Source organism: Lithobates pipiens, unplaced genomic scaffold (assembly GCF_037356315.1).
Source record: "Lithobates pipiens isolate NorthernLeopardFrog02 unplaced genomic scaffold, aLitPip1_a1.2 Scaffold_18, whole genome shotgun sequence".
Lineage (NCBI taxonomy): Eukaryota > Metazoa > Chordata > Amphibia > Anura > Ranidae > Lithobates > Lithobates pipiens.
In genome coordinates, this window is record NW_027507758.1 from 559,811,064 (window position 1) to 559,826,239 (window position 15,176).

General features: G+C 42.9%; 1 protein-coding gene across 1 annotated transcript in view; it reads left to right on the plus strand.

The window, feature by feature from the left end:
• The window catches only part of LOC143988983 (opsin-5-like), a 78,582-nt gene extending 67,989 nt beyond the window's left edge, over positions 1-10,593 (plus strand). The window contains exon 4 of the mRNA XM_077488957.1: positions 6,831-10,593. Coding sequence (XP_077345083.1) covers positions 6,831-7,190 — 360 coding nt within the window. The 3' untranslated portion in view covers positions 7,191-10,593. The remainder of the gene's footprint in view (positions 1-6,830) is intronic.
• Positions 10,594-15,176: the final 4,583 nt, after the last annotated feature.

Below are 15,176 nucleotides of genomic sequence, written 5' to 3' on the forward strand. Positions count from 1 at the left end.
ACATGTAGGGAGCACCTACAGGCATTATAGGAGCATAAATTACACATATCATTTCCTGACAACCTATCACAATTTTGAAGGCCCTGGAGCACCAAGACAATGAAAATGCCCACAAAATGACCACATTTTGGAAAGCAAAAACCCCAACATGTATTCAATGACGCATTTTGAGTCTTTTCAGGATGAAGAAACCAGCAGTACAGATCTGCTTCTGTTGCTATGGAAGACGAATAGTGGCCGATGGAGTGGCAAAAACATCTCCATCGCCACAAGAGACCACATGTAAAAACTAAACTGCCACATGTACACACTTAAGAACCACTCTATCTTCACACTGTATTAACTGTTGTACTGATGCCTGGAGCAACAGTAACCTTTGCATGCCTACATATTTAACTGAGCATAAGATTGCAGTAAAAACAGAGCGGGGTTCGAATACTTTTAATACTTCCCCACTCCATCCAAAACCAAAAAAGACCTATACTTTTCCTACCATGGGAATGGGATGTCAGGTCTGTTTGTTATTTATAAATTAGCCCTGAACAGTGGTAGTGGGTATTAGTACTAGCACGCTGCATGCTGGCACGCATGTTAACAATGCACAAACATTTACATGCGTACATCATTAATTACAGCAAAAAATTATCTTTAAACACTGTGCAAATTTACAATGCAAGATGCAGCTGTGGCCATAAGATTCATTAGTGCTGCGTTCAGATGCGCACAAAACAAAGCGTTTTGCACAGAGCAAGCGACACACAAAGTATTTATCAGTACACTTACCAGCTTGCCAGCAAAGAAAAAAAAAAGACCATGTAACAATATGGGGTTGATTTACTAAAACTGGAAAGTGCTAAATTTGGTGCAGCTGTGCATGGCAGCCATAGGTGTTTGGGTGATTAGGGTGGGCCCAGGCACACATGGCACACCCTGTGCAAAGTTACCAATGGTCTTGAATGACGTGCACATTACCAAGACAAATCTCCTCCTCCAACTCTTCCCCCAGCAGTTTCAGGTGCTCCCGGCTCTCAGGAGGACTGCAGGAACATCCCCAAGATGGACCATGCCTCCTCCTTGCTTTCTTCCAGTACTGCAACTAAGTTTGCATGGGCAGGATCGGGATACACCTTCTTCTGATGGTGTGTCACATGTGCACTGAGCAGAAGAAGTCAGAAGAGGGAGTGTATGCTAAAATGATATACAGTATCTCTCTCTCTCTCTCTCTCTCTCTATATATATATATATAGATATATATATATACACACACACAGTATCTCATAAAAGTGAGTACACCCCTCACATTTTTGTAAATATTTTATATCTTTTCATGTGACAACACTGAAGAAATTACACTTTGCTACAATGTAAAGTAGTGAGTGTACAGCTTGTATAACAGTGTAAATTTGCTGTCCCCTCAAAATAACTGAACACACAGCTATTAATGTCTAAACCGCTGGCAACAAAAGTGAGTCCACCTTTAAGTGAAAATGTCCAAATTGGGCCCAGTTAGTAATTTTCCCTTCCCGGTGTCATGTGACTCGTTAGTGTTACAAGGTCTCAGGTGCGAATGGGGAGCAGGTGTGTTATATTTGGTGTTATCGCTCTCACTCTCTTATACTGGTCACTGGAAGTTCAACATGGCACCTCATGGCAAAGAACTCTCTGAGGATCTGAAAAAAAGAATTGTTGCTCTACATAAAGATGGTCTAGGCTATAAGAAGATTGCCAAAACCCTGACACTGAGCTGCAGCATGGTGGCCAAGACCATATAGTGGTTTGACAGGACAGGTTCCACTCAGAACAGGCTTCTCCATGGATGACCAAAGAAGTTGAGTGCACATGCTCAGCATCATATCCAGAGGTTGTCTTTGGGAAATAAACATATGAGTGCTGCCAGCATTGCTGCAGAGGTTGAAGGGGTCAGCCTGTCAGTGCTCAGACCATACACCGCACGCTGCATCAAATTGGTTTCCGTGGCTGTCATCCCAGAAGGAAATCTCTTCTAAAAATGATGCACAAGAAAGCCTGCAAACAGTTAGCTGAAGACAAGCAGATTAAGGACATGGATTACTGGAACCATGTCCTGTGGTCTGATGAGACCAAGGTAAACTTATTTGGTACAGATGGTGTCAAGCGTGTGTGGCGGCAACCAGATAAGGAGTACAAGGACAGGTGTGCCATGCCTACAGTCAAGCATGGTGGTGGGAGTGTCCTGGTCTGGGGCTGCATGATTGCTACCGGCACTGGGGAGCTACAGTTCATGGAGGGAACCATGAATGCCAACATGTACTGTGACATACTGAAGCAGAGCATGATCCCCTCCCTTCGGAGACGACCACTGCCTTGCTAAAGAAGCTGAGGGTAAACGTGATGGACTGGCCAAGTATGTCTCCAGACATAAACCCTATTGAGCATCTGTGGGGCATCCTCAAATGGAAGGAGTGGTAGAGGACTCCAGTGGCAACCTGTGAAGCTCTGGTGAACTCCATTCCCAAGAGGGTTAAGGCAGTGCTGGAAAATAATGGTGGCCACACAAAATATTGACAATTTGGGCCCAATTTGGAAATTTTCACTTAGGGGTGTACTCACTTTTGTTACCAGCGGTTTAGACATTAATGGCTGTGTGTTGAGTTGTTTACAATATTTACAAAAATGTGAGGGGTCTAAAAAAAAAGTCCCGCAAGCAGCATCTTTGAGGCGCTGTAGGAGCGGAGTATACACTGCTCCTAAAGCGCTCCTGCCCATTGAAATCAATGGGCAGCGGTGCTAAAAAGTGCTGACAAACCGCTGCTGCAGTGGAGCTTTTTACCCTATTTCGGCCATTGGCAGGTGTTAAAAGGCCCCGCTAATGGCCGAAAAGGGCTGCAGAAACTACGCCCCCAAAGCCCCATTGCATTCTTAGCAAGAGCCTGGAAGGGCTGAAGTAACCGAGAGAATCCGATCTTGTGGATATCACCAAGCAGGCTGAAAGATCCAGGTATCCTACAAGTGTTCTACAGCTTAGATTCCCTACATCTCTACAACAAAGTCTGTGGCAGAGAAATTATCTTGTACATTTCTACAACAACGTCTGTGGCAGAGACTTGTTCCTGAGTAAGCACCAAGTTGGCTGCTAGGCCTTGTGAGATAGGAACTGTCCAACCTGAGTGATCATCCAGCTGTGAGTGGCTATTCTCTGGATGCAATGTAAGCAAGTTCTTCAATGTGTTTTTGACTTTGATACTAGGAGTACCTGAACTTCCCTTCCAACCTTCTGATCCCAAGTTGAAAGACTGTTCAATTGTCTGAGTTTTGCAAATAAAATCCATTCAAGTGGATCTATTGTCAGTCTCAAGTTACTGGGCCATCTACCACGGGACATCCCCTAGATGTGCAAAAAAGAGAACGGAAGGTAGTGTTAATCCCAAAAATAACCAGAAGCTCCTTCGGGGGTTAGTGCTACATTGGTGCACACACAAATACATTAAGGATAAAAAATTGGGCGGTTTCAGTAGCTCGGCCAGCTTCTGTCGAAGGAGCATGACCGAAAAAGGTCTGCAGATCGGCATCCGAACAGAGCTCTCAGCCAATGGCTGAAAGCACCGACCGGTTGGTTCTGGTGAGGGCTGCCCCCCCGCCAGAAAACAATAGCTCAGCGGGGAGATCGTTGTACCAACAATGCATAGTTAGCATACAGCTCTTCAGTTTTTTGTCATTCAGCCCACTGGGTTGAATGAAAAAGAACTAATAGTGGCTTAATGGGGCTTTCTTCCCAAATATAAGGAGCATTCTTCCCACTGACCATCACACTAATGCATCATGTGTTGTAGATATAGTCATTTTTAGCAGGAGTTCCGAGACCGGAAAGTTATTTCAAGGGTTCCTCTGTGTTAAAAAGGTTGGGAAAGACCCAAACATTTGTATTACTCTGTACCCTACCCATTCGGGTCCCCCCCCCCCACCATTTTCTCTGTCTAATCCAAAGTAGGATTTTGCGATTCATCTGGGCTGATAAGCATCCTAGAATTTCTAGGGCCACTCTTTTTATGCATACAGTGCCTTGAAAAAGTATTCACACCCCTTGAAATTTCCCACATTTTATCATGTTACAACAAAAAACGTAAATGTATTTTATTGGGATTTTATGTGATAGACCAACACAGAGTGGAAAATAATTGTAAAGTGGAAGGAAAATGATAAATGCTTTTCCAAATTATTTTACAAATAAATACCTGAAAAGTGTGGCATGCATTTGTATTCAGCCCCCTTTACTCTAATACCCCTAACTAAAATCTAGTGGAACCAATTGCCTTCAGAAGTCACCTAATTAGTAAATAGAACAGATGTATGTATACTGAGATTAAATTACACACAGGTGGAGTCTGTTAAGCCCTCAGAGGTTTGTTAGAGAATCTTAGTCAACAAACAGCATCATGAAGGCCAATAAATACACCAGACAGGTCAGAGGTAAAATTGTGGAGAAGTTTAAAGCAGGGTTAGGTTGTAAAAAAATATCCCAAGCTTTGAACATATCACGGAGCACTGCTCAATCCATCATCAAAAAATGGAAAGATTATGGCACAACTGCAAACCTACCAAGACATGGCCATCCACCTAAACCAACAGGCTGACATAAAGATCATTAATCAGAGAAACAGCCCAGAGGCTCATGGTAACTCTGGATGAGCTGCAGAGACCCTGCCTGGAGAATCTGTGCACTCCACAAATCTGGCCTTTATAGAAGAGTGGCAAGAAGAAAGCCATAAGAAGTCCAGCTTGCGAGAAGCCAAGAAGCCATGTGGGGGACACAGCAAACGTGGAAGAAGGTGCACTGCTCAGATGCAACCAAAATTGAACTTTTTGGCCTAAAAGCAAAACGCTATGTGTGGCGGAAAACTAACACTGCACATCGCCCTGAACAAACCTTGGTGGTGGCAGCATCATGTTGTGGGGATGCTTTTCTTCAGCAGTGACAGGGAAGCTGGTCAGAGTTGATGGGAAGATGGATAGAAAAAAAAAACAGGAACATTTCAGAAGAAAACCTGTTAAAGACGCCAAAAGGCTTGAGACTGGGGCGGAAGTCCACCTTCCAGCAGAACGACCCGAAGCATACAGCCAGAGCTACAATGGAATGGTTTGGATCAAAGCATAGTCAAGTGTTAGAATGGCCCAGTCAAAGTCCAGACCTAAATCCAATTGAGAATCTGTGGCAAGACTTGAAAATTGCTGTTCACAGACGCTCTTTATCCAGTCTGACAGATCTTGAGCTATTTTGCAAAGAAGAATGGGCAAAAATGTCACTCTCTAGGTGTGCAAAGCTGGTAGAGACATCCCCAACAAGACTTGCAGCTGTAATTGCAGTGAAAGGTGGTTCTATAAAGTATTGACTCAGGGGGGCTGAATACAAACGCACACCACACTTTTCACTTATTTATTTGGAAATAATTTGGAAAACCATTTATCATTTTCCTTCCACTTCACAATTATGTGTCACTTTGTGTTGGTCTATCACATAAAATCCCAATAAAATTGATTTACGTTTTTGGTTGTAACATGGCAAAATGTGGAACATTTAAAGAGGGGTATGAATACTTTTTCAAGGCACTGTAGATTGCTAAGGGATTGAGGGTTCCCCACATCCCCAAATACTGCCTAGCCACCCAGATCTTCCAGTTAACCCTGCTCCATGCTTCTTACAATGTTCCCGTGTGGGTCCCAAGTCCTTGCACTTCCCCCTCCTCCTGCCCCCCCCCCCCCCCGGCGACATTACCCACATAAAGGTGGACCGTGACGAGGGGCAATAACAAAGGAGGAGGGAGGGAGGGTGGGAGAGCAGATCAAAAGATCCAGAAGGAAGGCTGAGGAGAATACAGAGGTGAGTCCAGCTGACAGACCTGAGGTAAATGCTGACTGCGCCCAGTGACAGGAGAGGATACAAGTACAAAGTTACACTCATTGGCTAGATGTTTCCCCGCCAAAAGATTTTTTCACCAATCCAGTGCTCAGCAGCTGAGGTAAACCTTCATAGCACCAGCAGGCAGCTCGTCACCTGAAAAACAGAAAGAACCAGCAAAGCAGCCAAAGAGAGACATGTACTTAATCCTCATAGCCCCCTATTAAGAGGAAAATTGATTTCTAAAACAAATGGGTGTTAGGGGTGACAATCCCATGGGGCCACTTCTCCATTTTGTTCCTTTGTGAACCGGACATTCTTTCTTGAAGGGTCCCTATGCCCCTTTTCGAATTCTCATTGAGTCCAGGCAATGGTCAACCGCAATGTTGTCTGGAACTCCACATGTTCTGACATGCAATGCTAGCTCCTCGGAAACCCTTTTTCTGTGGCGTATTTATGTATATTGTAATTGCCTGTGGGAGGATGTACCTCCTCTTTTGTTCATAATGTGTAAGTCTGTCTTTACTAATGTTGCCAGTCCTAGCCTTTGCATGGGTGGACTAGGAGATCCTCTTTGTAATTTTGTTTTACTGGTATACGCTAATAAAAATGTATAAACAAGAAAAGGTTGAGAATGGCTGCTCTAAGCTATGGCTTGGCCCAGTAAAATGTTCAACTGGTGTCTTTCCCATCTATCTTTTTTACCAACTGTGTTGACCTGGTTGCACTTCCTAAGGACCACTGATGTTGAAAACCATATTTGGTAGGTACTTTATTTGTATGCAGTCTAAGATGGGTCATTGTGCCTTAAAAGCTTATGTCAGTTATTTTTTTCTTACTTCAAACAACAATATACAACCTTTGATGCTTTCCAATGCAACATTTTATCTTCATTCTCCTTGGTTCTAATGACTTTCATTTACATATTTAGAATCACAACCTTTCTATCTCTCCACAGATGGCAATACTGGTCAGTGTTGGTTTTTTGGTTTCCTGGACCCCCTATGCCGTTGTCAGCTTTTGGTCTATGTTTCATTCTAGCACAAACATACCCCCAACTGTATCTCTGTTGCCCTGCCTATTCGCCAAGTCCTCCACTGCCTTCAACCCCATCATCTACTACACGTTCAGCAAGACCTTCCGGCAGAAAGTGAAACAACTGAAGTGCTGCTGTGGGTGGAGAATCCATTTCGTGCAGTCAGAGAACTCAGCGGATAATCCAGCGGTCTCTGTAATCTGGTCAGGAAGAGAAAACATACAGCTCTCCTCAGCTCTTCAAATAAACAAAGGACAGACCAGCTCAACAATAACACAATGAGCAATGTTTTTGCTATGAGGGTACAAGAGGGCACCTGTTGGTTACAAACATGGCTATGGAAACATGCAGTAACCCCCAGCATCCAAACAGAATTGTTCTGGAATGGGATCCGACCAGGACTGTATTTATCATGATGGTACACATGGGCCAGTGCCTAGGGCATCAGGGTTTATAAGGGTTGCATCAAGCGCCATAATTCATACATTGTGACAAATTTTTCCATACCTATTTCCATCTTTTGACCACCTCTAGACATTTGTGACTAATTGCCCACCATCACAAGAGCAAGCTCTTTCTCTTATTCAAACCCCCTCACATGCTCTTTCTCTTATTCAAACCCCCTCACATGCTCTTTCTCTCCCCTGATGGAGTAGCTCAGAGCTCAGCATTTGAGAGCTCTCTCCTGTGATGGTGAAGATAAACAGTAACACCTAGGTGTCTATTAGTAACATCTGTAGTAAAGTCCTAGGAGTTTTCCAGTGAGGCTTCGTGAGGTGTGCAAATGGCCTACTCCTATATTAAGGACATTATTCAACTTTGGTCAAAGCTGCACATTTGTTTTTATTTACAGACACACCTTATCTGCATATGCAGTTTTTTTGATAAAGGTGAACTAACCCTTTTATGACAGGGCATCATAATAAGTACTATAGAGGTGCTTAACAGGCCACCTAAATTTGAGGTTTCAATCAATCCGTTCCTATGGGGTACTGTTATTTCTAGTTAAGCCTGTGCATAACACCATCATTTGCACTAGCCTCCATATCACTTTCTGTAGCGCATTTTAACAGTAATTTTACAACAATCACATGGCACAAGGAGAGGAACTTAAACAAGGGGGGTGTTGTCATTTAGGCATGCCTAGTGCAGTGTGATGGCTAAGCACAGTCCTGGATCAGTCTTCTTTAAAATAAGCCTTTCCTGAGAAAACACATGGGGGCTCCCATCACTGACCTCTTTCTGAATACTATTTGCCTGACTATTAACCCCTTGGCTTCACGTCGGATTGAGAATGCCAGAGGTCTTTATCTGAATGTTTGTCCCAAGTTAGTGATTCAAAGTGAAAGCCAATCTACTAGCATCTGTAAAAAGAGAAACAGCAATGGCAGCCTCCATGAAATTATTTGTTGCTGGGGGTGACTGCATTTTGTAAATCTTCGTTGCTCTTTGCATTGCCTTATTGAAGTGCACTTGTGGTTTTGCTTTGGAAGATAAGCTAGTAAAAGAAGAACAAATAGACACTATTTTGGTTTTAGTGGAATAGCAAATTGATGTAAAGCTCTAAAGCTCCACCTCCTTTTCATTTAATCATTTCAGCCCCTCCCCTTCATCTACTTGCATTGCTATGGCAGCTATAGGAAGTTAGGTTGTTGGGGAGTTATGGTGCAAGGTAGTTCTAAATTGAAGACACTACAAAAAAAATGATATATATAACTTTTAAACTTGGCTGGTTGGTGATCCCAGTCTCCCCAATTTATATATATATATATAAAAATACATTGGGGAACGCTGGATCACTGGCCAGCCAAGTTTAAAAATAAACATATTGTACTCTCAAAAACAAGCACACAAAACAGCTTTCTCCCGCAAAACAGTCCATAATTCTGGTATAATGAAAATAACAAGTTGACTCACTGCCATTATACCAGTTCCACACCAGGGTTCAGGGTTCCCATCTACCACAAAGGCTGCATAAGTTCCTCAAACAATGTCTCATTTGCCAGACAGTTTACACTTTCTCATGGCTGTAAACCACTCTACCACCGCTGTTTCCTGTTCCTTTACTGGCCTCTCCTGCAGATGGGTTAACCGTTTCACGATGAAGTCCCAGGATTAAAGTCCCAGGATTAAAGACTCTTTCTCACCCAAGGTCTCTCCAAGCCTCCAGATTCCACATGCTAAATGAGGACTTGCCAATCCAGAGAGAACTGTAAATCAACCCTCTCCTCTCCAAGTAAGCTACCCTGAAAACCTTCCCCCTGCATGGGTGAGAACCCCAGAGTACACAAAACATCTTCCAATCATCCCCCTTAAGGGAACTAGAACCTAAATAATGGGAACATGTACAATATACAGTATATAATATATACATGGGAAACCAATACTAAAACCAGACAGCAGGGCTCAAATGCCTTTCTCCTTTGCTTCCTTTCTTGAGCATTCTCTCTCTTGCCAGAATTGTGGTTGAGTCTTTCACACCTAACTGTTCCACAAGTTAACTGCCTAACACTGCCGTAGTAACAGGCAAACACCATGAAGGCACAGGGGACCTTAGCAAGCCTTAAGCCATGTCATTACCAGAATTCACTATACCTTCAGTATTGTAAAAACCAAGTGCAGTATCTCACACCACTCCTCTTCTCCTTCACAGGATCATGCTTCCTACTAACTCAAACATACATGTTAAATAAGCACATCAGTGGAGGCCATTTTGAAAAAAGAACCAATACTCATGAAAACGCATCCTTTATAGTTCGTTAGGATCTAGTAACCCCACTTGAGGACAATCACGAGTCACTGGCCCCTACTGAACAATTATTAGTTCTACCTCAGTGATATACCAAGTTCTCATGTTATTGGTTCAGCCAACCAAATGGTGACTTCCACAGCATGCGGGTAAATTGTGTGCTTTGTTTAGGTAGACCTGATTATATAGCATGTGCTGATGTAGGAAGCAGTTCATTAACACCGGTCAGTAAGTGCCTCAGCGCTGCAAATGGTTTACAGTGATTTTGTAGCAGAAGGCTAGGCCTCATACTTACTAATATGAGTTTGGACTAGAAAATGTCTGTATATTGAACATGGGAAACAATGACCAAACCGTCATTTGTTGATATTCCAATAATTATTTTCATCTAAGTGTAAAATTGACCAAAAATGCTTAAAACCCCAGTCAAGTTTTTATTACTGTCTGAGGTCTCATTGGGCAGATTTCCCTTCATTTCTTGTTCGAGAAAGTGAGACCAATTCTACAATGGGAATCCAAACAGCAATAAATAGCCGGCAGGGAATTCTGTCCTGTATTTTACCATCAAAAAAGTGGTTTAATGCTGTGTCCCTAATGAAATTTCCCTCTTACTTGCTGTGGACACAAAGGTATCAGATGGACAGGAAGTGAGGGGAAAAATCTCTCCAACAATGTGCTGGACAACGATAAAAAAAAACTTGATAGGGGTTCTAGCCCCTTCACCACTTTATACAAAAAAAAAAATGTTGGCTGGAGGTACAGTTTAATTAACCAAGACATTTTTTTTTTTCAATGTTTTGCAAAATATTATCACCAAATGAGATTGAAGCCAACTGCTGTTAATGAGCTGAGCAGTGTGTACAGCATGTAAAAATATATTTATTATAAACACAATTTCAGATGCGGTGCAATAAAACCACATTTTACAAAACCTAATTAGAATTTTTATGTTTTATTTGTTATGCATCTATGACAGAGGATTTACACTTCAAAATACCACATGACTTGTAAAGCAAAACTTAACATGGACCTTCACTGCATCTGAGCATCACAAACCAAAAACACCATTTAATTCATTTTTAATATCCAAAGCAAGCTCTCCCAACCATCCATGTCTCTGTGTTTTATTTTGTTGGGAAATCGCTTTGAAAAACACCCCCTTAGCATTTATGGCGGTGGTAAGGGCAAATGCTTTATGTAGCATTTACTTCCTGGAATCCATATGCCCCTAGCTCAAGCTCATGCATTTAGGAGAATTTGCTTAGAACAGCCTTTTTCAACCAGGGTGCCTTGAAGTTGAGGTTTCTTCAGGGGTGCCTTGGAAAAATGCCTAAAAATTCCCCAAAAATTGTATACAAACCGGTGTGTGGATGAAGGCGCCTTTTAGTTACACAAACCCAGAGATTTTCATTGTGCAACATTTCAACCTTCTAGCTGCTGTCGATCTATTGATCAATTGCATGATCAGTTGATAAGGAGAATGTCAATCCCCTGCATAGCAACCTTGTTTGACCCACCCCTGCCCCTCTCTATAAGCATTGGGGGTCACATTAGCTGAGTGATGGAGAAAAATTGAGGCAGAAGAGAAACATTTGAATACAAGTCAGTACAGGTTTGGAAAAGTGTATTGGCTTTGGGAGAATTAGGATACTTTCACACTGAGACGCTTTGCAGGCACTATAGTGCTAAAAATAGCGCCTGCAAAACGCCCTGAAAGAGCCACTCAATTCACTCCAATGTTAAAGGCCCGAGGGCTTTCACACCGGAGCAGTGCGTTTGCAAAAAAGTCCTGCAGCGCTGTAGGAGCGGTGTAATCACCGATCCTAAAGCGCCACTTCCCATTGAAAACAATGGGGCAGCGTCGCTAACCTAAAAATAGCGCCGCTTTACCGCAGGCGCCTGCCCGCCCCAGTGTGAAAGTAGCCTAAATCACCTCCATGGTTGGGTGTCACACCTGTGTGGATGTTGCTGCATTATGTAAAACTATTAGAATAGTTTTTACATTTTAGAATGAGGTGCCTCGAGACTGTCCATAATGCCTCAAGATTATACATACCTTTTTAAAGGGTGCCATGACTGAAAAAAGGGTTGAGGAAAACTGGATTTAGAAGAGAAAACCCCTTCTCCTCTCCAACTGAAGACTCCTGGGTTTTCCCAAAAAAAGTAACCCAGTTGTTGACCCTCCTAAAGACTCCTGGAATGTATGGCATAATTTGACAAGAAACCAGGAAGTAACTGAAGAAACGTACAAAAAAAAAAGTTTAAAACAAGTAAATATGATATACGTTCCTATCTATTTACTAATGCTAGCAGCATGAGGATTAAAAATAGTCAATGTTGATTGAGAGAGTTAAGTTCAACTTTAACCAATTGCTTCCCCGCTCATAGTCAAATGACATCCGCAGGAAGGATCTCCCATCCTGGGTGGGTGTCATATGACGTCCTTGGCATCCTGGCCGTCTAGGGGGTGTGCCCGCTGCATCACTTGGGAGCCAATGCGCATGCCTGGTGGATGAGTATGTTTGGGGTGAAGAAACTTGACTGGCCTGCACAGAGTTCTGACCTCAACCTGATAGAACACCTTTGGGATGAATTAGAGTGGAGACTGAGAGCCAGGCATTATCCTCCAACATCAGTACCCAACCTCACAAATGCGCTTCTGGAAGAATGGTCAAACATAGCCATAGACACATTCCTAAACCTTGTGGATGGCTTTCCCGTAAGAGTTGAACCTGTTATAGCTGCAAAGGGTGGGCCAACTCAATATTGAACCCTACGGACTAAGACTGGGATGCCATTAAAGAGCATGTGTGTGTAAAGGCAGGTGTGCCAATACTTTATAATATATGTATACGCATGCCTGCCAGCAGTGTCTTTATTCAACAAGTAAGCAAATGTCCTTACACCAATCCCAGTTCAGATAAGATCTTCGGCACTGCAGGATGAGCCGAGCAAGTCTTATACCCCTTTACCAGAGGAGGAGTGAGCGTGCAGCCAGCTGTTAATGTGTTGGCAACCATGATGAGTAATGATGGGAACTGTGAAAGTCTCTGGTCTGTTGAGAGCAGCTGTGAACACTCAGAGTAGTGATCTGTATTAAAACTGTGCAGATGTGTGTCATCTTTTCCTAGCATGGGCTGAGCTGCTGAATGTATGTGCAGAACGGCAGCATCCCACCGTCTTCTCTGAAGTCCCTGGGCCAAGAGAGTGAGCCTGACCAACACTGTCAAATTTATAGGCTTTCCCATAATCCCTTTTTGATTAAGCTCTTCTGGGATTTGTATTTCAAAAGGGGGTTGGCAGCAGGACTTCAGGTTCCACTATCCTCTGCTCTCTGACAGGAAGAACCGTTCCCCCACAGAAAATGATGTAACAATAGACACCCTGGGCATTAGGAGGGAACTGAATAGTCTTAATTCATTTTGCAGTAGCTGGCATCTAGCTACATGACTGAGAATTAGTCAGAGATGTCGAAATGCTTTATTTTTTGGTGAAATAAAGCAATTTGATGTTCGTTAAACCAGATGTCTCCAATCCATTTTTAGACATGTAGCCAGGTGGCAGCTATGTAGACATAGGACTTCAAGTGCTTCTGCTGATCGGAGCACCAACAGGATTTTTATTTTTACATTTTTTTACTCACCTAGTTCAAACAACCACCAGAGAACCCCATAAAGGATAAAGGACTGGGAATTCCATGGCATCAAGAGTAAATATCCTCATCCTGTGTGGTGACAGGGCTTTCTCCACACACACAGGCACGGAAAGGTTGCTTGTTTCCACCCCATAGGGTTGACCGCAGCCTCAACAGATGTAAGTCACTTACCTTTTTTTCAATTGATGGACCTTTTGAACCCTACGCTATAGGGCAGGGATCTGCAATTAGCGGACCTCCAGATGTTACAAAACTACAAGTGCCATCATGCCTCTGCCTCTGAGTGTCATGCTTGTGGCTGTCAGAGTCTTGCTATGCCTCATGGGATTTGAAGTTCTGCAACAGCTGGAGGTCCACTAATTGCATATCCCTGCTATGGGGGGCTCTCTCAGCTCACTCCCTTATTTTTGGGTGTGCACATTGAGCTGCTCCAGAGACCATTTGCTAGTCTTTTGGGGCTGATCTCCTCAGATCTTTGTGGATCATCAAATCCCAATTCTCATACAACAGGCTTATGTCTCTTCTTGCCATTCACTGGGAGATATCTGCTTGTCTAAATAAATACAGGTTTTAGCTGTAAGCATCGGTGAACGCATTGGGGAAGTATCTGTGGCACCAACATTTCCACAGTATTAACAACATAAATTATTCAGTTTACAAAGATAATGATAGAGTTTTATTCAGACTGCAGATTATTGTTTGCATGGAATTAAGGTGTCAAAGACATTTCTCTACTCCCATCGCTCTGAAAAGATAATTTTCCCATTATCAGTAAACGTAGCCAGTATATCAGTGAAGTTCTTGGAAAAAGCAGCTTATCCATATATGGAGCAGTTGCTGAACAAACACATGAAGCTATAAACAGCAGAATTTTATGGATTCATTCTTACCAATTTCTTTTACACAGTATGTTCACATATTCAAACTACCGATGCAGCATTCTTGTCGATGTCTCTATTTAATCCTATTGTCTCTTCAATCCTTTATTTAATTCTATTGTGTCTAAAATGAATGCGGAAAAAAAAATACAAAAACTGCAAACATGTCGTTTTTTTGTATTCTGTACTAAATATACTGTATATATTTCCTAAAACCAGGTAAATAGGAATTATTTCATATAAATAATTACCTCTTACAGCAGGCATCACTAAATGCCAGACCATGCGCCAAGTGTGGACTGAGAAGCTGTGCCATCTTGACCACCATTTAAGAGCCCATTCTTCACCTGCTGTCATCATAGCAGAGCGGAAAGGCAGCCACGAGGACAATGCTGACAGCGGGAGACAAAGCAGCTCTGGGTGGAGGGTGGGAGCTGCCAGAGTTAACATTTCAAGTGTCCCAGCGGGTGACTGTTTGTTAGAATGAAGGGCGTCTTAGCAACCAATCACCTGCTGGGACACTTGAAAAGTTAACTCCGGCAGCTCCAGCTCTCACCCTCCATCCGCTGTCTAGAGCTATCCTGCCTCCTGAATGGTTCAGAGGAGGCCCCTTAACCCCCCACCCCCCCCCCCCTTGCCTTCTGCTAGTGAAGACTGTAAGATCCCAAAATGTGAGTGTGTGTGTGTGTGTGTGTAGGGATTTCCTGCCTTCTCCTGTCCATGCCACTAAATCCCAAGCCAGAAGAAACTATTATGCAAGTATTCCTATGATCAAATTGTTTAGCTGCAGCTGCTAAGTGTATACCATATCATGCCTGGAATTATGCTTTAAAATATGTGTGCAAAAGTATAATGACTCACTATTAATACTTTTGGTAGCCTAGGACCCAAGCTGTCAAAGTGAAGAGTCGCTAGGAAAAAAAGAATGGGGATAATTGTTGCTCATCAGCTTTCATCTCATTAGCTGTCTTTCTTAGCAGGGCAAG